At 48.5% G+C, this 26,575-nt stretch overlaps 1 protein-coding gene and 1 long non-coding RNA gene across 5 annotated transcripts in view; one reads left to right on the top strand and one right to left on the bottom strand.

Moving 5' to 3' along the window:
• The window catches only part of LEF1 (lymphoid enhancer binding factor 1), a 62,687-nt gene extending 48,555 nt beyond the window's left edge, over positions 1–14,132 (bottom strand). The window contains exons 1-3 of one of the 4 annotated variants that reach the window (XM_035325474.1): positions 13,690–14,132; positions 12,746–12,809; positions 11,123–11,256 (exon numbers count right to left, since the gene is read on the bottom strand). In XM_035325474.1, coding sequence (XP_035181365.1) covers positions 11,123–11,256; positions 12,746–12,809; positions 13,690–13,899 — 408 coding nt within the window. In that variant the 5' untranslated portion in view covers positions 13,900–14,132. The remainder of the gene's footprint in view (positions 1–11,122; positions 11,257–12,745; positions 12,810–13,689) is intronic. The other 3 variants (XM_035325476.1, XM_035325473.1, XM_035325475.1) reach the window with 3 other exon arrangements.
• A 1,969-nt stretch (positions 14,133–16,101) lies between these two features.
• LOC118166516 lies at positions 16,102–26,519 on the top strand. The gene is made up of 3 exons (XR_004750546.1): positions 16,102–16,182; positions 24,755–24,879; positions 26,339–26,519. It is a non-coding gene; the product is annotated as an uncharacterized LOC118166516 (long non-coding RNA).
• The last annotated feature ends 56 nt before the right edge of the window (positions 26,520–26,575 follow it).

Below are 26,575 nucleotides of genomic sequence, written 5' to 3'. Positions count from 1 at the left end.
CTTCTGCCGTTCTAGTGCTCCTTCTCTCTCTGTAGTCATTAAAACCCCGCTCAGAGACAACTGCACAGGATCTGCCCTCCCTCCCTGCGGACACAGCACCAATGTCCTTGTCATTTCAAGGCTGGGAAACTGTCTTGGTTTTACTTTGACTATTCCTTAGCTTGCACACAGCCGTGCTGAGGCTCAAACTGGTGCCAACTGTAGCAAGCAATCTCTCTTCCAAGATGCAAAAGCTTATTTTTTAACAGCATTAGGAAGTCTTTTCAACATTAAGCCAAGGTGTCCTTTTTTTCTTTCTTTTGTCCCCAACTCTCCCCCCATCACCTCATAATTTACTGCTTCCTCTGCACTTCTGTTTTCTTAAATCAGGACTCGTTCTCTGTGGCTCCAGCATCAGCTCCGAGGTCTGGAGGGATCCTCATCAAGCGGTGCTGAGGAAGGAGTGGGAAGCGCTGAGTGCCGGAGCAGCCAGCTGCTGGGCTGGTGGGACAGCCATCTCCACGGCCCATGGGGAGCCCCAGGTCTCAGCAAGGGAATGCCAGCCTCCAGCAACCCAGTGGGCAATACGCACAGCATCACAAAGGTCTCCAAAACAGCATCAGGGAGTCACGTATATACGATGCCACAAGCCTACCTTTCAGCATCAAGCCATTATCGTGATGAGAAAGTATTTTTCTCTGTAATTACTGCTTATTTTTCTTTCCAGGGACATTTTTTCTTCATTTACAGAGGATCCACTTGATCCTTGTGCTTAAAAGCTTGCTCCTTTCTTGCAGCTGAAACTGAACAGACCCTCCCCAGCCCAGGAGAGGCTTCCAGCCAGCCTGTACGGCACGGCCTGACCCCAGGAACTGAAGCTGAAGGAGCCCAGGGTGGATGGCAGTTTTGGGGGGAGGGAGCATGCTGTGCTCATTCCCTGGTCCCATTTATGCAGGATTTTGGAGAGAGTGACTGAGACAGAAGTGCATGTAACCATGCTGGGGGCAAGCAGTCTGCCCCCCTGCCATTAGAGTAGTGATGGCAAACAGATAGAAGAGGGGGAAGACGCTGGTATTGCTGAGGTGGTGGGCAGGGAGAATGGGAAAAAAGCAAAGTGTACTTTTTGCCAAAAAGTTTCTAAGGTAATTTTTTAAGTCCCTCCTTTCTTTTTTTTCTGAAAAACTTTATCAGGATTCTCTGATCCTTAGCGGAAAGGCTGGGTATGAGACAGCCACACCAGTGCTGCCAGGAACTTTCTTATCTGTATTGCTTGTAATCAGATGGAGATATTGGGAAATCCTCTTAGCACCCCCTCCACACACATTCCAGTTTTTATGTTCTCAGAATTCTGTTTTTGTTGTCATAGGGGAAAAAAAAAATCACCAAAAAAAAAAGAAAAAAAAAATCACAAAACCACAAAACCATATCTTTATAAAGGAGTTGTCTTCCAGGCGGGTTCCTTAAGGATGCTCAGGAAACATGGATTTTTTTCCCACCTCTGCCATCACCTTCCAAACAAACATTGTTTGTCAGGCTCCCTGTTTGCAGACCCAACCTCTTGGCTCATAGCCCTGCTTTTGGGTGGGAGGAGGTGAGACAGTGCCCCCCAGGCAGGGTGCCAGACACCTTCCCTGCATCGGCCCACAGCCACTGCCCCACAGCCATTTCCATGGGTCACGTCCTCGTGCTCAACTCGGTGCTCGGTAATTATACACGGAATTTACCTATTTCATGCTTAATTGCACAGGCAAAAACTTTTGCTCCACCTCCAGAACAGCTATAGCCTAACAACTTGCATTGCTACAGGCAGCAGCTGCAGCCCTGGCTTTGCCCCCTAGGCTCAAATCCCAGCCAGCACCTCAGCCCGCTGAGCCTTACGGTGAGAAATCACCCGGCACTGAAATTGAGATCCAGTGCAGGTGACACAGGACAGATCAAAGTCAGCCCATAGCAAGCGTATGCGTTAAGGGCTTTGTGGCTGGGAAGTGCTGCCTCCAGAGCAGGACTGAACCTGGAAAAATGCTTTGTCCGGAAGATATCAGCCAGAAACATTCATTTAGCAGAGCAGGGCATTTTTTTGGACAGCAACCAAAAAACCTCTTTAACAAACAGGACATATTTACCTGCAGCGGCGCAGCTGGAGCTGGAAGACAAGTTCCACAAAACCTCGCTGAAATCTCTCTCCCTTCAAAAGTCTGCCTGTTTCCCAAACACAAGAGTTATCAAAACAGCTTCGACTAAGCCAGATTTGCTGATGCAATGATATTTCTGATTCCACCCCATTAGTCTGTAATATTCTTATTTATATAAACCCTGAAAGTTTCAAAGAAAGAGGGAAAGCTTTCTGTACAGGCGGTTTTGGAAGGCCCTTTCATTCAAAAAATCTTTGAACAAAACAGCATTTTGACCACCTTTCCTAGACTGTCTTAACATTTCCTTATTACAAAGTGTGAAGGCATCTGTTACAGGTCACTCTCATAAGAAGCCTAGTAGTTGCCAGATTAACAAAAAGTGTTAGTAACAGTGCTGTGAAACTGTTGGGGGAGCTGCCTAATAATTTTTTTTTTTTTTTTCCCGGTTCTCCTATTCTGAGTTTTCTTTCTGGACATTTACATCTCAGACAGGATCTCTGAGCTATTAGCTTAGAAATATTCCTAAAATAACAGAGAGAAGAAACAAGCCACAACTAAAAGTTACAACAAAATCAGAAAATTCCATGCATTCAGAAGCTATTTTTTTTTTCACATCTTTCTTTCCCCCTCCCCCCCCTATAGATCCATCACAGCTTGCTCTTCTCCCTGTACCATGGGTATTTAAGACATGGAGTAATTTGTAAGAGAGAGTGGACTTAGAAACTTTTTTTTTAAAACCCAACCTGCTCAGTTCAAATTTATTTTGCAGGAGAGAGCCCGGCAGTCAGGAGCACACACAAATGTAACTCAGTGTTACAGTGTCAGAGGGCAGAAAAACAAAAAGGAGCACTTTATAGACTAAGCTATTTCAATTGCTAATGTTTTTCAAAGTGTATTTTAGTGTGTGAAATGTAAGGTTTATTTCCTTTTTGCACTGTTTGCAAAGTAACGCAGGGCTGAACATGGTTAAGTGAACCACCTTTTCAAAACCTAAATGAATTTGAAAATTTGCAAGACATTATTCCATGAATCCCAGTACAACAAAAGCTCTGCAAGCACCAGCTTGGTGCAGCCACTCTTCCTTTCCTTGTCAATCCCAAGCATCCCAAATGTGTCCTGGGCATGCTGCCGTCCTGCTTCACCTCATGTTTTGTGTTTCAGGACACAGAAATGCCACAGACAGCCTGGGGAGAGGGCAGGGAGGCAGGAGGGAGGCAGGCCGCAGTGAGGCCTGCCACCATATTGCCATGCTGTCACTGCCCAGTGCCTGTCTGTGGCAGGGACCTCGCCCAGCGTAGGGCACTGGGGTGGGAATGACGTGTGACAAAATACACAAACACCACTTGTAATTACAGCTTGGCAAATCTGAGCTAAACTTTACAGGCCCTATTCCCATGGCTAGAGTGTGGCATTGTAACACCTAAACATGCTTGCATGGCTGAATGCAGATTATCTGCATTTTAGCACATCATCAGGGGAAATAAATTCTCCCCAAGTATGGTCTGCATTTGAAAAGTGTTGATGCTTCTAATTTGTGCCCTATATTGTATTTTTATGGTAGACGAGTATAAGATTTGGAGGGAATGAAGAAAGATAAAGGCATGAAGATAGGCCGAAACTGTGGAGAGAAAACAAACAATCAAAAAGAAAAATCTCTGAGGTGGCTTTGAAACTTGGGACTGGCATTGTTAAACAATCTTGTTGGAGACATGGACAGTGGGATCAAGTGTACCCTCAGCAAGTTTGCCGATGACACCAAGCTGTGTCATGTGGTCAACACACTGGAGCCAGAGGGACCTGGGCAGGCTTGAGACATGGGCCTGTGCGAACCTCATGAGGTTCAACAAGTCCAAGGGCAAGGCCCTGCATCTGGGCTGGAGCAATCCCAAGCACAAGTACAGGCTGGGTAGAGAATGAATTGAGAGCAGGCGTGAGAAGTACATGGAGGTGTTGATTGATGGCACAAGCTAGCAATGTGTGCTTGCAGCCCAGAAAGCTAACCATGTCCTGGGCTGCATCAAAAGCAGCATGGCCAGCAGGCCAAGGGAGGGGATTCTCTTCCTCTACTCTGCTCTCGTGAGACCCCACCTGAGTACTGTGTTCAGATCTGGGGCCCCCAGCACAAGAAGGATGTGGACCTGTTGGAACAAGTTCAGAGGAGGGCTATGAGGATGATCAGAGGGCTGATGAATAAATTCTCCTATGAATAAAGGCTGAGGGAGTTAGGGTTGCTCAGCCTGGAGAAGAGAAGGCTCCAGGGACTACAGTACCTAAATGTACTGGTGATACTAAATGTAAATGGTAGCTCTGCCCATGGCAGGGGGGTTGAAATTATATAATCTTTAAGGTCCATTCCAACCCAAGCCATTCTATGATTCCATGATTCTATGAAATATAGAAAGAGGCAGAAAAATAGTAGAAACAGAGCTTCACAGCATAGCTAGGTGACTGGAAAAGAGTTACTTCTGAGCAGGCAGTGTCACTGGGAGCACAAACGCTAGACTCAAAACACACAGACTACAGGGACAGCTTGTTAGAATTCATTGCTCTCCACCTCTGAGCCAACAAAAATGCCCCAAAAAAGCCCCATGCCCCTTTTCCTGTTTGTGTCTCCTTCTGGATGTACCTGACCAATCAGACCATTTCCAGACTTTTCTCCAGACAACCATTGTGCCCTCCCATTCAGAGTTCTGCTCAGGTCAGCTAAGAGGGAAGTTGAGCTGCTATCAGCATCAATGGGATTTTGTCACAAGGACTTTGAATTCTGCTATACCTCATGCACAGTGCTGTCCCTGCAGGGTTTGTCATGGTTCCCGAGGGTCACAATTGCAAGCTTCAAGTACATACAGTGCCCAGCACCAGGCTGGATGTACAGCTGTCTGCTTTAATTCACTTTAAAGCCTTCCTCCTCAGAAAGCAAGCAGAAAAACAAATTGTCCAACAAATAGACTTCTTTTGTTCTTTGCCAAGGCAGCATGACTGGAGTTCCCTTGCAAACAGGAGCACACATGCACACCAGTGCTCACTCCAAGTGCCAGTGTTTTCAGAAGGTGCTGCATGACAAAAGCATGCATAAAATCAGCCTCCTAAGGGCCATTGGTACATTACATGATTGGGACATTACAGTACATTGGTGCTGCCTGCCAGCTTGCATGGCATGGTGGAAAGGAAGGAGCCAGACTGCAGAGAGTCCTTGGGCAGGCAGGTGCATTTGGGATTTTGCCCAGCAGCACCTGGCCAATGTGATGCTCTGTCCTAAGTGTTACCAGCGGTGTCAATAGTGCGCCTACTTCTCCTGTTAAACTGCCCATATTATGAATATTCGATCAAAGCCTCGTAACTTTACACTTGTAATGTTTGCTGACTAAGGTCCTCCTATTGATTTTATGCCCCAATCTCACCAACACTCACAGCCACTCCAAGAAAACAGACAAACGTTGAGTCGACCTTTCAGCTCCACAAAAATGCTTTTTGCATGAGGGATCTGGTAACTTTGAAGATCACAGACAAAGATACTCAAGGTCCTTCCTCATCACCTCAAGTGCCAGCTGGCAACACCACCAGCAGAAGCCAGGGGACAGATTCCTCCTGGTGTGGTTCAGACTCTGTCTCTTCCCCTTATGAGGCCAATCCCTGGCCGATCAGCACAGTTGGCGCACAAGTTAACTCCCTACCATACTTTTCGTTCAGCCCCAAAGATTCAATGAGTACGTTTTTATTTAAGTGCTCAATCACTTTCTTGCTGACAGGACAGATTCCTTTGAAGTGGGAAACCCAAACTAAATAAACACATCCACAAGATCCAAGTCTTAAAATAGAAGCCGTTGGCTTGCTAGATTAAGTTATTCTGAATGCAATTTTCTTAAGTGAATCCAATGCTTAGGAAGGGCTGGAGTGACAGAGATGCTAATCCCTGGCTGCCAGGACAGGGACAGCATGCAAAGCAGCTGTGCTGCCTTCCCCAGGGGCCTATGAAATGGGACTAAACCCAACAGGGAGGTGGGAAGGGTCTTCACACCCCACGTGCCACCCCCAGCTCAACGATAGCTGCCCCCCAGCCAAGATGGGGCTCTCTGGAAGATCCCAGCATATTGTGCTGTGCATGGGGCAGCAGCTGGGGATTTGACGCACCTCGGGCTGCAAATTGTTCAGTATTCCTTCCGCAGCGTATTCTTGCATGTATGTCTCTTTCTGAGAGACACAGACACTGTTTTATGGCTTAAAAAAAAAAAAAAAGGTGCATGGTGCATGCCTCTGATAGGACTTCAGAAATATTACAGCAGCAGTAAAATGTTTTTGTGTGGGTTATTTCCCTCCCGTATCGGGAGAGCTTTCCCTAACCATAAACAGAAGTTAAGCACTCTGGAGGAGCCAGGCCAGCAGTACCCAGCTCTTCAGTGCCTGCAGCCACGCAGCACTGCAAGGATATGGACCAAGTCTTTTCCTCTTTTAATTCCTGAACCTGTAGAGCTTCAGGCCTTCTTGAGCCCTATCTTCTCTGGCATTTGAAGCCCATAACAAGCTGTTCTTATTAATACCTTTTTCTGGACAGAAATTAAGTTGGAGAAGAGGTGGCACAGCACCAAAACAAGAATAACATTTTGCTTTTACACCACCTGAAAATGAAAGCAGCAGCCCCACCTTTTACAGGTTACTTTGAATGAGCTCCTAGATATACAGAGAAATGAGATTTAGGGCACGTACATACACATGTTGATACACCAAAGCTCCAGCTTTGATTATTTGCAGTGGGTGGGGTTTTTGGTCACGCCTCAGCTGCAGTCACACACACGCGAAGCCCACCTCTGGACCAAGCCACATGGGGAATATTTTCTTTCCCCTTTACCCGTTCACAATTAGCTAGATTTACTAACTGCACCACCCTGAAAGGGAGAAGGCAGCAAAAGCAGAAAGGTTGTTTTCTTCCTCAGTATGTGCTGAAAGACCACAAACATACATACAAAAGCACACAGACGGATGGACATAAGCATGTGTATGCACAGTATCTGTACAAGGACTCTGCCTAGGTCGTCAACAAGACCAAGCTCTGAACAAAAGCCCACCCAGAGGCACCACAGAAACTTCTGCCCCCCTCTTCCAAAAGGAGAATTTACAACCCCTGCAATGCCTGCCATTGCAGCGAGGTACCAAGGGGGACGGGAAGACAGTGTTACTAAAAACCATATTTGTATCCTTCTGCAGCTCCACCAGGCACTGTTTTCCCAGCTGGATATGCTAGCATTAATACCCCAGTACATTCTTCTCAAGGTCCCCAAAATCTTCCACAAGCCAATGTTTCCTGAGGGACAGCATGATGCAGCTAGGGAACCTCTCACTGAGACCCCGTAGCAACACACTGTAGCTATTTCTACCTTCTTGCTTCCTCCTGTCCATGCCACCTGCACATTTCTCCTGGGATGCTAGCTCTTCAGGACAGGGGCCACCTCCATGCTCATCACCATGCAGATGCACACCAGGAATACCCAAAATTTGGGCAGGGAGGGGGGCCCTGTATATAGGTGTTGCTCTTTGCATTCAAACTCTTCTAACAGAATTCCTCTTCACTGTCAAACGGATGTGCTGTTTTGCAAGTCACTGTAAGGTGTTTATAGATTGTGTCCTCCAACCTATTTAACACCTCCAGCTGCTAACATAGACACAGTTCAGCCACAAAGTAATAAACCCGGAGCCCAAGAACAGATGAGAAGGGACAAAAGGGAGGTTGCAGAAATCCTGCACCTTCCAGCACAAAGTTTAATTCACTGGGAAAGGGCGGGGGGGGGGGGACAAAGACAAAACAATTTTCTGTGTGATTTTAAGAAACAGCAATGGCTCTTTTGCAGCCTCCTCCTTTGTCTCCACATTCCCATCACACAGATGAGAAAGGTTTGCTGCCCCAAAACTAACGAAAAAGTAAGAGAAACCCACACATGCTTGAAAACAAACAGCTGTCTCCGTCTCCCATCTTCAGCACGCCCATGATGTTGAGAAACCACCAAAAGATATCTCAAGCAGACAGGATGCACATTCACCAGGTGTTACTGCGGTTTTAGCGTCATCACATGCCCCCTCTCCTGCAGCTACCTAAACGGACTGCTTTGCCTTTCCACTTACCCAGCTATAAGTGATTTTAGCTGATAAGCGTATGTACTCCTACCGCCGGCTTGTGCGTGAACTTGCAGCTAACTCTCCTGCAAATACCACTTGAAAAGGGCAAAGCAGTTGCCAGTAAAATGAAAATAAAAATACATAATAAAAATACATAATAAAAATACATACAAATACAGAAAGGAGGTGGAAAAGGGAAAGTGAGACTACTCTGACCACGGTGGATTTATCAAAACTTGAAATCCTCCTCATATACCCTCTTCCCTCCAAAAGCTGCCCTGAAATTACACCTCAGTTTCCTTTTTTTAAGGTTTATTAGACATAGTATGTCTGACTATTGTACTAAGTACAATTAAAATTGTACTTTTAATTTTACAGAGCAAGAGTGTAAAGCCTTTCCCTGTTCTTTATGAAAAAGGACATTTTTTTTCTGTGCATACATTGGTCAAAGTAACATTTTCCCATTCCAGCAAAGCTGACCCACTACCTCGATTACAGGTCTGGCTCAAGCAGGGCAGCATGAAGCCTGATGAGCAAACTTACTCCTCCTGGCTCATGCTCCCAACAAACCAGCACAGATTCACCCGCGCAGTCACAATTTTACCAGGGGATGCATTTTATTTCACACCCCTGTACCAACCCTCAGAAGGACACGGGGTGTCCCAGAAGGGTGAGAAAAAAATAAATAAAATTCAGGGCCCCGGGGCTGCTTTTTCATCCTGCCCCACACCTCCAGGCCACAGATGCAGCAAGCGAGTGGCGGCTTTGTCATGCAAATGGCAGGGCAAAGGTACACCGCAGGGGACCCCTGCCCTGGCCCCGGCAAAGGATGCCCTGCTGAGGTGGGACTGGGGGTGTTGGGGGGGAAAGGCAGAGCGTGGAGACCGCACCTTGGATGTGATGCCCGTCAGCTCTGGGATCGGCAGAGATTAGAGTTCATTTAAAAAAAAATACTATTTAATAACTCAAGCGTGTAGGCTTGAGGTTAAACTGAAGGCACTCCAAACTTATGTCAACATTGCAGCGCTCCCCGAACGCTGTTTTACTGAACTAGTGGTGCTCCTCCAACATATACGAGCAGTGCCAAGCTGAATTAGCCCCTTAGATGCCAGGCAGGAGTCATTACAACCAGAGAGCAGATGCATGCCCCCCTTCCCTCCCTGGATGTGGGGGAGCCCCCTGGATGTGTGGGCTCCCCCAGTACCTGAGCTACCCGAGCAGGGTACGTCTGCAAGAAGCTGATGCTCTTCTGAAAATCGATGCCAGAGCAGTAAGACGCAGCAGCCATCCTACATGCATACATGCAGAAAATCCTAAGTGAATAATTATACCAGATTTTGTGACTCCAAGCCCCGCGCCAACACCAGGTTCTTTCTTGGGAGCATAGCAGGGGAAAGAGGCCTTCAGCTTCCCCGTCTCTGCAGGGACAGGTTTGGGGCTCGGTGCCCACTCACGACGCTGCATCCTTTCCCCCTTGATGCATAGGAGCTAAAGTTTTCCATGGAGCAGTGCTTATGACAGTGAATATCAACAATCATGGTCACTGCACATGGGACTGCCAGTGCTACAGCTTGTGTGTGTGCCCCGTCCTAAACGAATGCAGACCCCTGAGCAGCAACTCCCGTGCCATCACCATCCCTTCTAAAAGCAGAGCTATGGAAAGCAAGACATGGTGCAGGTTTCTGCATCTTTCAGATGTGAGCAGCAACATGTCATGACAGCAGAATTGGGAATTTCGAACCGCCAGACTACTCGGTCCTTCCCAAGTCAAACACCCAGCATTTTACCACCCTTTGCTACCATTAAATCGCTGACACTAATTAGGCCCCGTCCTTTTGCTTTTGAAGTCAAAAGCCACAGGCCCTGAAGAAAAAATCAAGAATGTAGGGGACCAAAATAATGCCAGTCATTTGACAAAGGCTGCCAAATAAAAATCTAAGAGCCAGTAAGAAGGAAAACTGCTTTATCATGAGGAAATACCAGCATCCAACTTCTCGTACCGCAGCACATATGGACTGCAGCGACACTCCTTCAGTAGGATGCCTACGAGCAAATTTGTTTCCCACTCTGCTCACATTCTACTAATATAGTTTCCACAGCTCGTTTTAATATTGTCTCCCCGTCACCTCTCTCTCTGCATACCCAGTGGCCAGAGGAATTTACTACCCCAAATTAGAAATACATTAAAATCCATTCGTCCAGGTACATCTTCAGCAGTGAAATCAGAGGGACTGACCTGGAGGAATCGGTGCCCGCCACAACGTAAGGGGAAGCCGTACCTCTGGCTCCACACTAGGGCTGACATGAATTCCTACAGCACCGTTTCATTTCACAGTGTGTGGAGGAACTTACACTGCGTGTTTCAGAGCACGACTCCCAGAGATGCATAAAGCCTTTGCATGGAGCAACTGATGGCAGGAATAAATGTCAATCAGCAAAGAGCAATGCCGTATCTGACGGCAAAAGAAAAAAGAACCAAGCCTTTTCATCTCACTGACAAGCAACTCGAGCAGTTCTGCTTCCAGCCCTCGCTACTCCTCACCAAACAAAGAGTTAAAGCCAGAAAATTCACATCTGTCCTAGTGACTACAAAGACAGTATTTACATCATTCCGCCATACATTATCCTACAGTCGTAAACCAGGGCTCCCCCCCAACCCCCGGCCCTGTTCAAAGGACGTCAGACGCTGGCTGCGCTTAATCGCCGATTTCAGCTTTTTCCAGCAGGCTCACGACCGACACCTCCACGAGCTCTGAAACCCCGCTGGCTGCAGGCTCCGTGCACCAGAAGTGCAGCCTTCACCTTAGCTGAAGCTACCCGAAACAACAGTGTGCTCACGCACTGCACGACGAGCAGGAGGAAACCCCGCTCGCCAAAACCCATCTTTGGAAGAGATAACTCACTGTTCTGGGGATGGGTGGCGACAGAGATCCATTAGGCATGTACGGGTCGTTATTCATATTTGGCATCATGATGTACCCAGAATAACCAGAGTAGGACGGTCCCTTGCTGTATAAGCCACTGTCTGGATGTTTTCCTATGGAAGAGGAAACAATGATTACTTTATTCCCCACACATGCATTTCTTGCAAGTTAGAGCACTTAAACAGGTACTGTGCATTCATAGAAATGTTCTGCATGCAAACGTTCCTGTGCTTATGGCAATAACTTTGAGCAGAAAGTAGTCTGCAGCGATTCACAATAACATTTTTTTGAAGAAGAGTTAATTCTTAAAGGACTACCTGCATTCAGCGAGGAGTTTACAGTTAATATATGACAAACCTCAGAGTAACCCATTTATTTTGCCAAGCCCCCATTCAAATAGGCAGAAACATCACCAGGGACATGACATTTCTCAAGTAGCAGTTTTCCCCCATTTTACACATCCCTCTAGGATTTGTGGATTCAGAAGTATTGTCAGTATGGGTTTTCAACATCATTGTTAGGAAAGGGAGGAACGGGGCAGTGATAACTAGATATAATTGTTTCCTTCTCTTGCTGAGACACTGTGTGCAGCGAACAATTCATGCTGGCCGTACTAACCAGGAACAATTAGAGGGCAGGGGCTGGTTTCTAAGGAGACCCCAGTGAATTATTTTGGGGGGGAGAGTGGGGGGGGGGGGAAGCTGTGTAACAGGCATGGCACTATAATTGAGGGGGAAGCCAAGTGAGGAAGGTGATTTTGTATGAAAGAACTTGGCCCTGGGACCTGGAAAGCGATGGGCACTGGAGGGGACGAACAGGTCTCCCACCCCAATGGCCGTTGGCGGTGGCACCACTTGCAGGTAAGCAAGGAGGATGCAAGGCAGAAGGGAAAACTGTGCAGAGCCGATCTCTCCCTAACTGCCAAAATGCCAGCAACGTGGGCATGATTGCTAGTAGGCTGTTTAACAACCAGTTTTGTGACAGATCACTGCAGAGTCCTGGGAAGCACAAGGACTGAACGGTGCCTGCCTCTACATGGCATTTATGATCTGACTTAGCTCATGATCATAAGCATTTCATTTTAAACACAGCCTTCCATCACTCACAGCACTCATTCTTTGTACACGTTTCCAGCTTCCTAAGCGATATTTGACAAACTTTGTTATTTCTTCCGTCCTCCTCAACCCAAATGAACCGGCTGGTACATTAAAAATGGCAAGAGGTCTGTTCATGTTTAGATTTGAAGAGGGGCTTTAAGGGACAGACTTTGGCTAAGGGGAAAAAAGCACACAGTTTCTGAATACAACCCAGCTGCACTGTCTGAGTGGGGAGATAGATGTGTTTAAGCTGATATCCTAAAAATAGTTATTTCTTCAGTGAGGATCCATTTGGTCTACTTATCAGTTTCTATACAACTGCAATACCATTTGGTCACTTGAGATAAACGTGCTGTACATACATCTCCTTTCCAAATGTGCTTTGAAAGCGCCCTGGTGTCCCCCTTCCCCAGAAGATTTTTTTTTTACACCTCCCCAGAGAAACCAAATTCCAGTCCACGGGGGCTCGGGACAATATTGCAAGATGGGACCGTGCGGTTCTCACCTTCCTCTGGGTGCTCTCTGCCTTTGTCATGGTAGGAATCCTGCGTCTGAGTTTGCCTGGAAACCTGACCACGGGGAATCCACCGCCGGAGAGGAAGGAAAAGAAGAAAAGTCATTGTGTGGATGCTCATGTATCGGCCACGGGGCTTACATCTTCTTGGGAACAGAAGAAAGTTACAGCAAGAGATAAGCATCTTTGTTTTTCCTCCTAAGCCCTTTGGAAGGCAACTGCATCGGGATCGTTTGTATAAGCAATTGTTTTACGACAACTGTGTGGCTTTGCGAAGCCACAGAGCCAAAGCACCCTGCATTTAACGAAAGGGGCTTATTTCTGGAAAACACACCGAGCTTCGGTGGGTGAAATCCCCTCGCTACACAGAGTTACCAAAAATAATAGTGAGAATTGGGTTGCCAGGTCTTTAGGAAAAAAAAAAAAAAAAAAAAAAAAAAGGAAGAAAATAAATTAAAAAAGAAGAAAAAAAAAAAATAGAAGAAATGAAAGAATAAATGAAAGAATAAATGAAAAAGAAGGAATACAAAAGAAGGAAAAAGAAGGAAAAAGAAGAAATGAAAATAGAAGGAATGAAGAAAGAAGGAAATAAATACAAAAAGAAATGGAAAAATAAAAAAAACAGCAACCACAAACGGGCCCCCGGCTCGCCCCACGTTGTTTTAGCGTCGGGAATTTCTTCCCAAGCAGTTTTTGGGCAAATCCCTCGGAGAGTTTGCGGCTGCCCCTGCCGGTGCTGCCGGGCTCGTTTCGGGGTGCCCGAGGTGCCGTCGGGGGGTTTGGGGACCTTCTCGCCCCGGGCGGGAACGGGAGCGGCGGTGAGGGGCCGGGGCTGTTTTTTTTGTTTTGTTTTGGTTTTGGTTTTTTTTTGGGGGGGGGAAAGAGGGGAAAAAAAGGGGCAGCTCCGTCCCTCCCTGCCTCCCTCTTCCCCGCACCTCGTGCCCGTTGGCGCCGGGGGCGATCTCGGACTCGTTGACCAGCGAGGACTTGATGTCGGCCAGGTCGCCCTCCTCCTCGGGGTGGCTGATCTCGGCGAAGATCTTCTCCTTCTGGGGGTCCCCCTCGTCCTTGAAGGGGATCATCTCGTCGGTGGCGCACAGCTCCGGGTCCCCCCCGCCGCCCCCGGCCCCCGGCAGCTGCGGCATCCTCCCGGCAGCGCGGCGTCTGCTGCGGCCGCCGGCCCGCCGCGGGAAGGGGAGCGGGAGGAGCAGCGGGGGGAGGAGGCGAAGGAGGAGGAGGAGGAGGAGGAGGAGGAGGGAAGAAGGAAAAAAAAAAAAAAAAAAAAAAAAAAAGCCCCGTCAAGCCCTCGGGGTGGTGGCTCTCGCCAGCCGGAGCCCCCCGCCCGCCCCCTCGGGGCCGAGCGAGCCCCGCTCCCTCCCGGTCCTGACCCCGGCGGGGTTCGCCCCGGTTTTGCTGGCTTTAATAAGGCCAAAAAGCCCGAGGGACCCCTTTGGGGTTCCCCCCCACAACCTCTCCTGAGCCCCCGGCTCCCACTGAGGGGTCGCGGAGGGGAGCGGAGCCGGCCCGAGCCGTGCCCACGCCCGAAGTTTGCAGCCACCCGGGCGGGCCCGGGTTAAAATGGCTGGGGGGGGGGACGGCACAAAAAGAGGGGGGGGTGACAAAAAGCAAGGCGGGGGCACGGCGATACCCCCCCCCTCACGTCTTTGTCAGCCGCCTCGCCAGCGGCTCCGGGCTCGGCACGGCTCGGCTCGGCCCGGGAAGAGGGGAGAAACACCCCGAGGACGGGGGGGAGGCGGGGGGGGGGGAAGGGAAAAAAAAGCGGCCGCCCGCCCCCCCGCCGCCCTCCCTCGCTGCCTCCGCCGTCGGGGCGGGGATGAAAGGAGCCGCCGGGGGGAGCCGCACCGGAATCGGGGGGGCGAAGGGGGGGCGGCGTTTTGGGAAGCCGTGGGTGGGTGTCCCCGTGTGTGTCCCCCCCCTCTCCGCCCCGTCCCGTCCCTTCGGAAGTTGCGCTGCCCCATTAGCTCCCCTGTGGCACAGGGTACGGACGCGTTAAAAAACAAAACAAAACAAAACAAAACAAAAAAACTAATAATGAAAAAAAGTATATATATATCAAAATTTAAGAAAATATAAGCAAGCAAATCCGTGCATTTCGCTGCAAACCACTTCCCGTGATTTCGGCGTCGGGGCGGTCCGGTTCGCCCCCCGCACGCCCCCCACCAAATTGTCCCAGCAGGGACGCGGGGACCCTGGGGGTGCCTCTCCAGTGCGCCCCCCCCCCCCCCCCCCCCCGTGGGGGCACTCCAAAATGTCCCGATCTGCGGCTTTTTGGTGCAAAACCCGTGTTTCCCACGAGCGAGTAGTTAAAAACCGGCTGCGGAATAGGGAGCCGCAACCCCCGGGACGGGGAGCAGGTAGTGGGAAGCCTGGGGCGGGGGTAACGGGGTGGCCACGACTTGTCCAGCCGGATAAACCAAAAATAAATACTGGAGAAAGGGAAAAGGGGGAAATGGAAACCCCAAAAAGGGCCGAGGAGAGGCGACAAGCGGGGAGCAAGCGGCACCTCGGGGATCCTGCGTTTCGTACCGGAGCCGGGCAGCCCCCCCGGACCCCCTCGGCACACCCGTCCCGCGTTCTGGGGCCGGTCCCGGAGCAGGTTGCGGTGCCCGGGCTTCCTAGGAGGAGAAGGGGTCGGCGGGGGTGGAGACCGGCAAGATTTATGTCAAGAGGATAAACTCAGGAAACCTCAGCTCCGACGCCAGATTTCACTGGAGACGACGCAGAGCTGGCGGCTGCCGGGGGGCGGGGGGGGGGGGGGGGGCGGGGGGGGGGCGCCCCCCCCCCGGGGGCGCCCGGGGGTCTTTTGGGGGGGGGGGGGGGGTTTTGGGGTTTTTTTTTTTTGGTTTTAAATTTTTTTTTTTTTTTTTTTTTTTTCCGTTTTTGGCGTTTTAACGTTTTAGCTCGTTTTGGTTATTTTCGCTGGCTTAGTGATGTTGGGTATTTTATTATTAATTTTTTTTATTTCGGGGATGGGAACGGGGGGGGGAGGAACACGACCGACGGGGACGGGACCCCCGATGCCAACCCCGGAGGACGCCTCCCGGAGCGGGGTCAGAGCCCGCCTAGCGGGGTGGGGGGGGGGGGGCCCCCAGGCTCCCCCAAACCCCAACCCCCCCCCCCCCCCCCCCCCCCCCCGGGGTCCCCCCCCCCGGGCGGGGGGGGGGGGGGGGGGGGGGGGGCACGACACCCTTTGCGTGCGAAGCCGCCGGCGCCCGGTATATAGGGGAGGGCGGGAGCGGGGCGGGGCGGCGGAGCCTTTGATGTCCCGCCGGCGGCCCCTTTCATCCCCCCCCCGAGCCCCCCCCGGGCCCTTTGTGCGACTAAATTTGGCAGGAGCATGGAGGCGCGCCAGGGCGCCCACGTGTGCGCCGAGCTCCCAGCTGAGCCGGGCGAGGGTTTTCTTCCGGGTAAGGAGACAGCAAGGGGAGATCAAAGAGTTTGGGGAGCTGGAGCCGAAACGTGCGTGGAAATAAGAGGGGGGGAGGAGAAAAAAAAAAAAAAAAGTAACAATAATAATTAAAGGAATGATAATAAAAAAGAAAATCCAGCCCGGAGACGCGGGGGAGAAAAAGGGGGGGGGAGGGGGGAGCGCTGCGCACGTAGTAGGGAAGGAGCGGAGGGATGGAGCTCGTTTTCTCCGGGAAAAAAGTAAAACAAAACATATATTTCTTCAAATATACGTTTGGAGTTCTTTTCTTAAAGGGAAACAAAAAGAAAAAAAGCCTTTTGTTTCAAAGCGCCGGGCTGTGGAGCCGAGTGGCTCCGCCTGCAGCTGCCTCCCGACGACGCGTCCCTGATGCCGGCCCGGCCGTGGCTGAGCCCCCCGGGGGGGCTGCGTCCCCTCCGTGCCCTCCCGGGCAGGGCAAGGAGAGGCAGAAAAGCTCCCCCGTGTTCCTCAAGGGGGAGTTTGGAGGGAGGTTTTCCAGGGAAAACACAGGGAAGCACCCCCCCCCCCCCCCCCCCCCCCCCCCCCCGCCGTCATGTCCCAACCCCCCTCCGTGTTTATTTCCCCACCAGATGTGGATACTACTGGGCTGACCCCAAAGCTGGCAGCTTCGCCTTTGAGTCCGGGTTTGGGGAGGTGAAGCAGAGGGATGCTGCTGAGCGGGGGGAACAGTGCTGTACTTGCCACAGATCTGTGCTTTGGGGAGAGAAAGAGACAAAATGGGATTAATCTTTGCCGAAACTGGGTGATTCTGACTCTTTCAGAAATGCGGATGCGACTTCGAAATTGTAACAAAGGGCATCCCAGCTGTGTTTCCAGCTATAGCAAAGAATAACCGCGCTTCTCACTGAAAGCTACTCTGAAAGGGATCGTGTGTAATAGGTATTAGGATATTAAGACTGTGTATGTGATTTTTTGCTTTTTAATTTACACATCCAGCTTTCCAGTTCTAGGATGCCATTAATGTTCTTAGCCCAGAATTACCTCGTTTAAAGAGCCAGGTTTTCTTAGCCTGTGCGGCAACATGGGCTTTATGAGATTTGAATGGGCAAATCCCAGCGGCGTGCTTTTTGCTGTAAGAACTTTTGTTTAGATGAAGGCACTGGTGGCTCAGCTCTCGTGAATACCTCAGGTTATCTTATTTTGAGATTAAACAGCAGTTCAGGGGCTGCTTTCTTCCACGGTGGATCGTGGAAGAGAGGAGAAATGGCATGGTTTCTTCCCAGAAATGGTGACACGAAACAGCTTGCTAAATAACCCTTGCATCGCGCCGTGCCACCGCAGGATTGTTTCCAATGACTCATCAGATGGGATAATCCTCAGCATGCAGATAAAAGGGAAGGCAGGGCTGGGAGGCACAGCGCCGAGCGCCCAACGTGTGCCGAGTGGTGGAGGAAAGGTGAGACCTGGGAAGAGCACAGCAACTTGCTGCCCCCCAGCTGGGATTTTGAGGCTGGGGTTTTTAAAAGGACCAAGTGGATGTTCAAAGGGAGCGCGGTACCGCATCCCTGAGGGGGCCTTCGAAAACCCAAACTTAGGAGTTGTGTTGGACATGGCACTTAGGAGAGATCCCAGCCACAGGAAAGCCTTTTAATTGCAGAGTAGCACTTTTGCCCATTACGTCAACATCTCCTCCTTCCTCAGAGGTGGAAATTCTGCTCCCAAATAAATAAATGCTATACATGGCCCATACGTGGCAATTTTCCCCGTCCTGGAGAGGCAGGATGCCATAGCCAGGGGATGTCATCCAGAGACCCCTCCAGTGAGGTCGGCTCCTGGGGCCCTGACCAGAAACGTCAGTGAACACCTCACGCTGTGGCTTCTTGCATGCAGCAGGGAAAAGGCATGAAAGGGCTTTTGCTGGTGGTTTTGTGCACACATCCTTGGGAGCCTGGGGCTGAAAAGGTTTCTTCCTACCGGTGCTCGCTGTTACGGCACATAATTAGTATTTATAGTCCCAGAAGTATGCGAGGCGCTTTGTGGAGAAGTCATCCTTCTGCAAAAGCCCTCAGCCTGGCTGTAGCTAGGCCTACTTTGGAACTCAACCTAACCCAATTTATGTATCCTGCCAAACACAGAATTAAGACACAGAGCTGACCGCAGCAGCTTTTTTTTATTATTATTATTATTTTATTTTTTTATTTTTATTTTTCTGGCGTTGAAAGCACTAACCTGCACTCCCAAGGCACTCAGAGCACCTTGTGGACCCTGCCTCACTTTTAGGCAACAGGATTCCTGCGTGCCCAGCCACCCGTGGCCAGCAGAAGCCTGGTGGCTCCAGAGAAGGTCCCTTGAGAGAGGTGGGAGGGTGGCGGATCTGCAGGCAGCTCTCCAGTGGCAGCTGTGCACTGGCGGCGGGGTGTGTGGGAGGCTGCTTCTGGGCTGGTGAGACAGTTCAGCAATGTGGTGAATGTGCTCCCCGCGTGTGTGACTCCTGTTTGATTTTTTTTTCTTTTTCCGACGCCCTGACCTCTGCCTGACCACGTCCTCCACGCACATGCAGCTGGATGGAGAAGGACAGGACCAGGGAAACGCTCCCCTGTGGGACGTGTCAGGAGCTGGCAGTGAGGCGGCGAGTTTCCCTGCGTGCTGGGGAAGCTGCTTGGAGCTGGGATTTGTTGTTGAGCATCAGCTCACACCGCCCAGAGATGCAGCAGAGGTCATTTTGCCTGGCTGAGGTGCTGAACGGCAGTGGGTGAAGGGCAGTCGGCCCTTCAGTGTTTGCTAGGCGAGTGACAGAAAAATGCAGCGAGGAGTTTGCAGGAGCCTATGGTGTAGTCAGAGAAGAGTTTTCAGGAGGCTTTGGTGCTGTCAAGGGCCTTCTTACCTCACCACCATAGCCCCATGGTTCAAGCTCTGGTAGCAATCCAAGGATGTGCACCTTCAGGGGGGCAGGAGTGCAGAGGGCCACATCCAGCTCCTGTAGGCTGCTGCCTCCGTGGCCTGGGCAGTTTCAGTCAAATATTTCGGAAACTGTACCAAAGGCTCGGGGGAATAAAGGGATGGATGTGGGCAAAAACCACTCGCAGTTTCTCTTGAGTCCAGCCAGAGCTGCAGGTGCTGGCCCTGCTAGGGATAAGCCCAGTGTGGGGTGGGACCCTGCTGAGGCTGGCCAGGTGGCCTACGGGGGTGGGAAGCCAGGCAGGCCTGGGTCCATGGTTGATCAGTTGGCTGTCCCTGGCTGCTCACATCCCAGCAGAAAGCCCTGCTTTCTCTCATGCCTTTGCTTTACCTCTTCTCTTCCCTGCTCCTGGCCAAAAGCAAGAGTAACTTGCATGTCTGGCTAAACCACCAGCAGCAGGAGCAGCCTTTCCTTCCCACCCAGCAAGGCTTTTCAACAAAACAAGGGACTCCAGCTAATAATGCTCTCTTTGGCTAAGAGACGGTAATAACTTTTACTAATTTCACTACCTTTTCATGCAATGTGTAATTAAATTATGAAGCTCCTTGCCATAGGATGTTATGGAGGCCTGAATTATAAATGGATTCTGAAAAGGATTAGGCAAATTCATTTTGGCTACGAAACGCGACCGTTTGGATACAACCTCCGGCTTAAAAAGTCCCTAAACCTCCAACCGCAGGAAGCCCGTCCCGGCACAAGGAACGTAACGCAGCAGAGGAAAGCAGCCTGGAAAAACCAAAACAGTGGAAACCGGCCCAAATGCTTGCTGTGACGTGAAAATCAGATGTCTGCAATCTGATCCAACTTAAAATGAGTTTTAATATATTAATCAAGAGGCTCACCTTTTTTTTTTTTTTTTTTTCTTCCAAATTTGAATTTACAGCATGCCGTCAATCACTAGCCTCAAGCTATTACCAAGATTAATACCAGCTGATGTGTGCATGCCACTACCACGTTGATAATGAAATAAATCTTTCCCTGGTTTATTTGCTTCTCTATCGTAGAGTTCAGTCTTTCAGACCTCTCTCTCAGCCAAGACTACTTTTAATAACATTTATTTATGTTTGCTGGCCATGAAGCATCTAAATAGTGTTTCATAAAAAAAATGATCTTTGGATAAGAAAGATCAGAAGGTATTTATATTTCTTTAAAGAGGGTAACACTGGCAGGCAGACAAGTCGTGGCTCACTATTATATGTTAACAAAAGATTATCCATGAAACGTTGACCACAACAAAAACAATATTCAATAGCCATAAAAATTAGCTTTTAGTGGTATTTAATTTCATTTTCAATGTATTTGACTTGCAGTAAACCTTTCTGTTTTCCCTCAAACTCAAGCAAACACCTTGTTGTGTTGAGCTGTCTTCTTTTTGTCTAACAAACCCTGCATTTAGCCCTGATACGGGCATAGGATTCACCAGATTATTTTGCATTAGAGGGGTGCTATCTTTAGTGAGAGCAATTAAAACAAAGGGGCTGCAGGCCAAAGTGCTAGAGCTGTGTAAGAATAGCAGAAGTCATAGATTAAGCTATATATTAATTACTGGATTCCCTACTGGGAGCTGTGAACAGTTAATTCTTTAGTTTTATGTTGCGTTTTTAAGGTAGTTTGTGGTCCTCTAAAACCTGACATGTCAGGAGATTTTGTACGTAGATGTTGAAACGGTGCTTTAGGAGCTATTATGGATGGAAAACATCCTCTGGCAGACCACAGAGGCAGATCCACAGAGAAGGTACGAAGCAGCTTTTAGGGGCTGTTAGCTCGGTTGCCTTGCACAGAGCTCTTGCACAGAGTTGCAATGAGCTCTTTTTATGTAATCTGCACCCCTGATCTGTGCTTGAAGCGATGGGTCCGAAGGAAGGTCTCCCCACCTTCCCTGCTTACAGAGATGCCTACACAGCTTGCGTTGTCCACAGGACCTTCTCTGAATGCTTGCGTGGGGCTTAATCCTAGGTCTGACCACAAGAGTGACACTGCCTTTGCAATTGCCCTCTGGTGTGTCTTTCCCTCCATGCTGGATGCAGTGGGGGCACAGCCCTTCTGCCCGCGAAGTTATGTGCAACAGCAGAATGGGCTGAAAATTGCCCCAAGGTCCCTTCCTGTCCCTTGGTCTTATTTTTATGGGACTTGGACATGACACCAGCTAGGAAGACAACAATATTGACCAAGACCTGCAAGTGTTTAATGCCAATTGTTCCACAGTAAAGCAGAGAAAACACTGCCAAAGGAGGCCGGTTGCTAATTACTGATCTCAAGGCCTCCAACACAAGGGACAATGAAAGGATTTTCAGGCACATACTTCCAGCAGTCTTGGCAGCAGTTGCTTAAAATTAATCCTTGCTTGTGGTTTCAGAGACTTGGGTCTTGGAACTGGCCCATGGTGTCCTCTGTGTTTGCACAGAGAGGAACACAATGGGACCCCGATCCCGGTGTCTGAATACATGTATGTGCACGTGTGTGTACGTGTATGTGGACGTGTAGCACACTTAACCATCCTGGGAGGTATCAGTGTGAAGATCTCTGGCCAAGGCAGTGGCTTAGGCAAGCAGACCTCACTGTGATCAGGTCCAGCCCTCCTCTTACTGAGCCAGGAGCACAGCTCCCCTGCATTTCCACAGCATAAACCTATCTCACCTCCTCTCTTTGCTCAGGTAAAGTGTTCTTGGCACGTGTTTCTCTTCCTATTGTCTTCAGAGCCAGATGTGCCAGGGCTCCAGCACCAGCTAATGAGTGTGTCTCCCACCTGAAAATAGCATTAATTCAGTAAGGGGAAAGAAAAAGTCACCTCCCCATACTTTATTGTGTTGTTGCTGCCAGCTCAGGGAAAATGGGAGGTTGGTTCTTTGTGCAATGCACGTGACTTGCTCCCTGCTCTTGTCAGCGTGAAGCCACCGCTGTCCTCCCTCACCCTGTTCTGTGCTGTGAGAGGGCAGACACAAGCTGGCAGGGTGGGGAGCTTTCCCATATGACACAAAGGCCAGATTCTGCCACCTCTCCTGAAGATGGAGAGCTGTCACTAGTGCCTGTGTCAGTGCAGTGGTGCAGAGCACTTGTCTGAATGCTCTTGAGGTGAGGTGCACAACTGGTGTTGATTTGGGTATCTCTTAGTCATTATTCAGGTTCTGAGACCTCAAATACTGAAGTTTTCTGCCTTCTCCTTGGGAAGGGAGGGAAGCTGCTGACTCAAGGCATTTTACTTGTTTTTATCTCCTTGGCCTGTAGGAGTTTAGTTCACACAGCTGTGGGGCAATACAGTTTAGCTGGACTTCTTGGCTATACTTTTCCTTTCAATTTAAGGGTTTTCTTCTGCACAAGTTGCTGTTTGTGTAAATAACCTGTTGTGTTGCATGGTGGAGCTATACAATTAATCATCCTTACTTAACTTAGGAGGGTTTATGTAAGTGGTCTATCATTGGTTTAATAACGGTGAGTAAATCTGGCCTTTCAGACACGTTGATATAATGGGAAAGTTTAATTGGCAGGAATTTTGCAGGAATAGTAATTAATTTCACTTACACACACAAAAAAACTATAAGGACAGCTCTCTAAGTTTGTAGGGCTCCTTGACGTAAGTGCCTAAACCAAATGAAACCATTAGAACACAAAGCTGCTCACTCAACTTCGAGCTCCTGTCTCAGAAACCCACCTCTGCAGACTGCTGTCTGTATATACATTCTCTGCAGTACGTCAGGAGCAACAGGAGGCTTTACTGATATTCCCATGGGAAGACCAGGGGTGATGTCTCCAAAAAGGTGAAGGAGCCTCACTACAAACGCTGCACCCTGCAGATACAAATGCTGTATCCTTCAAACAGCATAAGATCTGGCTCCAGCACCTCCACCAGCTGTCATGGTTAATGGAGTAGCACAAGCAGGAAAGCTGCAAGTCATTTGGAGATCAGAATAAGACAACTGGCAGTAAGGTGTTATGTAGAGGCATGTGAAACACTCCATGCACCGCTGTGTTATTGACCAGCCTCACTTTTGGGGTGGTGTTGGGCATTTCCCCGATGCACGGGAAGATCTGCCCCACTTCTATACTGCTAGCAAGTTTGGAAATCTTTTGATGGGGGAGCTGGCCAAATGTACCATCTCATCATGTTCATGTGCTTTCTTGTGTGTTATAACCTAAAAATATTGTTTCGGCCAGATTTCGGAGCAAGATTTATTTTTAGTTTCTTTTAAGGCAATTTGGAGCCAGAAATGAACAAAAAAAGCCTCCAAACCCCAAATGGAATGGCACCACTGAACAAAGGGGCTCTTGTTTGTAAACTTCCATTTTAAAGGCACATTCTACTGGAACAGTTTTTCGTCTTTCACTTACGCTGTCCAATTTTTTAAACACAAACCTATTCAAGAGTCAAGTACTTTCTATTGCCTTTTTGAGCGTCTTTTCAGTGCCATGTCTTGGTTTCCCAGAAAGCTGAACATGCTTCTCTCACATGTATTGATCCTCTTAGATAATGTCTCCAAAGAGAAAAATAAAACAGTGTTTCAGTTCGCAGGAGAGCAAAGTTAAAGAGGCTGAGCCAAATCTGTCCTGTAATCTGTCAGCTGCAGAGCCTTCATTGCTTAATGATCCTCACCTCATGTTTCTGCCACTTGCAGCACAAGAACAGGACTCTGTTTCAGAAAAACAAAAACAAAACAAAACAAAAAAAACAGAAACAACAACAAAAATGTCCCTCTCCTCCCTCAATTTCCCTTAGAATCTAGTCATGGTCTAGCCAGGAGAATTTTTTTCTCTGCACTTCTACCTTAATATTTCTGTCTACATCACTTTGCTGTTCCCTGCTGCCAAAGCTAAGTGTTTGCTGAATTAAATAAACCATGCAGCGTTGACAGAGCTTGTGAATGCTGCCATTGTCATGAGAATCCTTTCGCCGATCCGACCCCAAATCCTATTGCCAACTTTGTTCTTACTGGTGCGGTAGCAAGCAAACAGGAATTGATCACACTTGTGAGGGTAAGGCATTCTCCAAAAAGTACAGGCTGATTGCAGGCTGATTATCACCAAGCAGCAAAGCTTCAGGTACGTTACACTTGGTCTGGTTTGGAAGCAGTCCTGTCTGTCTGGTAAGGTTTTGAAATTATTAAACGCTCAGTGAATTAGCCACACATTAGAGAAAAGCTTTTTATCCTATAGCTGACAAAAATTAAAATAATAAATAAATAAATAAATCTTGGATTTAATGGATTTCCAGTGTTTGCATAATGCAACAGGGTGCAAGGAAATTGATTGTTCTTATCTATGCTATCTGGAGGTACTGTAGGGCTGATAGAGTGTAAAGTCACTAACTGAAAACTGAGAGCTATTTCTGACAAGATGGTTTTTTAAGGACCTTAAGAGGAGAGGTCTGAATCCTCATCACAAAACCATAATAAATGTCCCCTGTAATTTTCTGTGCCTTAAATGCCCATGCCTTGTTATATAGTCCAGAACCAGATGATCTTTGTGCCCTGCTGAGTTCACGTAACAAAATTGGGGCTACTGGTCTTGTATGAGGTCTACAAAGAGATGTGCCCACCTTAGACTCCAGTTGCTGTTTGTAAAACTGCCCCAGAACATCCTGTCTCACACACCACGTTGTTATTTCCTCTAAACACCTTGTCTTTCCCCTCTTTTCGAGCCTACTGAACAGTAGCAGCAGCAGCAGAGACCTTCTGAGGGGCTGTGACTTGGGGTTGATGGCTCAGATCAGTATTTGAAATCCACAAGTGTCACTGGCTTTAGGTTTTTGGTTTCTCAGTGAAGGTAATTGTGTGTGACAGTACAACCCTTTTTGGCAATGTTTTCCTTCTTGCTTTGCTCTCCTCTCTGACAATGCAGTGCACAAAAACTGAACAGGGTCGTTCAGAGAGCTGCTGCACGGGTGACTCACGTCATCTCCAGACTTGGTGTTTCACTCAAGTGTGTCTCACACGAGAACCGCGCGCTCACCCAGTGGTTTAGGTGAGTCACACTCGGCCCAGCTCATGGCAAGAGGTGAAAAGCTCCTTTCGTTGACTTCTTCCAGTGACACAACGTCAAGGCGTACTTACTATTTGGTTCCCCGTGGTCTCTTGCAAGCGCTCAGCCTGCTGCATTGACCTGTAGGGCAAGGTGCCCTGGCTTTATTAATGCTTTGGTGTCCATGAAGGGTGTATGGTGCCTGGTTTCTCCAAAAATGGGCCCTTTTTTATGAGCTTTCTTGGAAATAAGGGAAACAATGTTCTTCCTTAAGGTACAAGGAGAAAGGTGTCTTGCTTTATGCTTTCAGTTTCATAAGTGGGAGCTCCAGGCAATCCAGGCTTGCTCGACAGTGGGCTCCCAGCCTCGCCATGGCAGGGGCCGGCTGAGGCCAGGCTGCTGCCTGCCTCTTGCTGCGCAAACAGAGGTTGGTGCAAGCCAACAAGGATAATTCATGTCCACCGGAATTCAGACTGTAGCTCAGAAGTGACTGTTCAAAAGCCCCAGAATAATTATTTCACCTGGAGTTGGAATTTTTTCTTCAGGCTCGACTTACAGTTTATAAATATGTGAGATAGGAGATTGGTAATTCAGTTTATAGTTTGTATGAACCCTGAAGCTTATGTCAATGCTGTTATCTATTATAGAAATGCAAACATGCTCTTTGATGTGTTATTCTCAGTGACTTGGGAGGATAAAGACGGAATACTCTATGGGCATTTGTAAAAGAAATTCAGAAACTGCAAGTCTACTAGGACCTAATAACATATTTTCATTTATTTTTTTCCTCTTTTGCAATATGCTTGATTACAATAACTTAAAAACAAGAAAAATATTGCATCTGTCTAGGCTCCTGCTGTAGGATAGCTCAAACCAGCTTCCCTGCCACACCAACCCCCCTTTTTTTTGAGTATGCCAAAGGCTTCTTACGTTGTAATGGCAAGGAAATTTGGTGCCATATAGCTATTATTTAGTCTGTTGGGCAGATTTTCTTGCTATAGGAGCACCTCCTGCTGGCTCAGCACAGCACTGCTCTTGGACTGTATATGTTTCTCAGATTTGGGAATAACAAGGAAACCAAGGGAAATTTCTTGAGAAATAATCTGAGTGGGACCAGCTCTGGTGTTGTGCATGGCTCTGGCGATGGATGCTACCCAGTCTGCTACAGACACATATGTACATAATCCGTAATGGCGTATTGTTACTCCTCTAGCTCCTTTCAAGAGGGTCTTAAGAGTTTCCATTTATTTGTGCTTTTCCACAGTGAACCGGCCTGACGCAGATGAAGACCACAGAATGGGTGGCAGCAAAATTGCAAAATCTGGAGTGAGAAACAGCAAGAAGACATTGTGCTAGTCTCTGGTAGCTTCCACTAATCAATGAAAAATAAGTCTGAATGTTCTTTCCACCAAAAATGCCATTTTTATTAAAAATGTGAATGTTTAGTGGGTTTGTGAACTTTTCAGTGAGTTTCATTTGAAAATATGAAAGCAAAATATGA

This window comes from Oxyura jamaicensis, chromosome 4, assembly GCF_011077185.1.
Source record: "Oxyura jamaicensis isolate SHBP4307 breed ruddy duck chromosome 4, BPBGC_Ojam_1.0, whole genome shotgun sequence".
Classification (NCBI taxonomy): domain Eukaryota; kingdom Metazoa; phylum Chordata; class Aves; order Anseriformes; family Anatidae; genus Oxyura; species Oxyura jamaicensis.
This window is presented reverse-complemented; position numbering and strand designations above follow the sequence as displayed.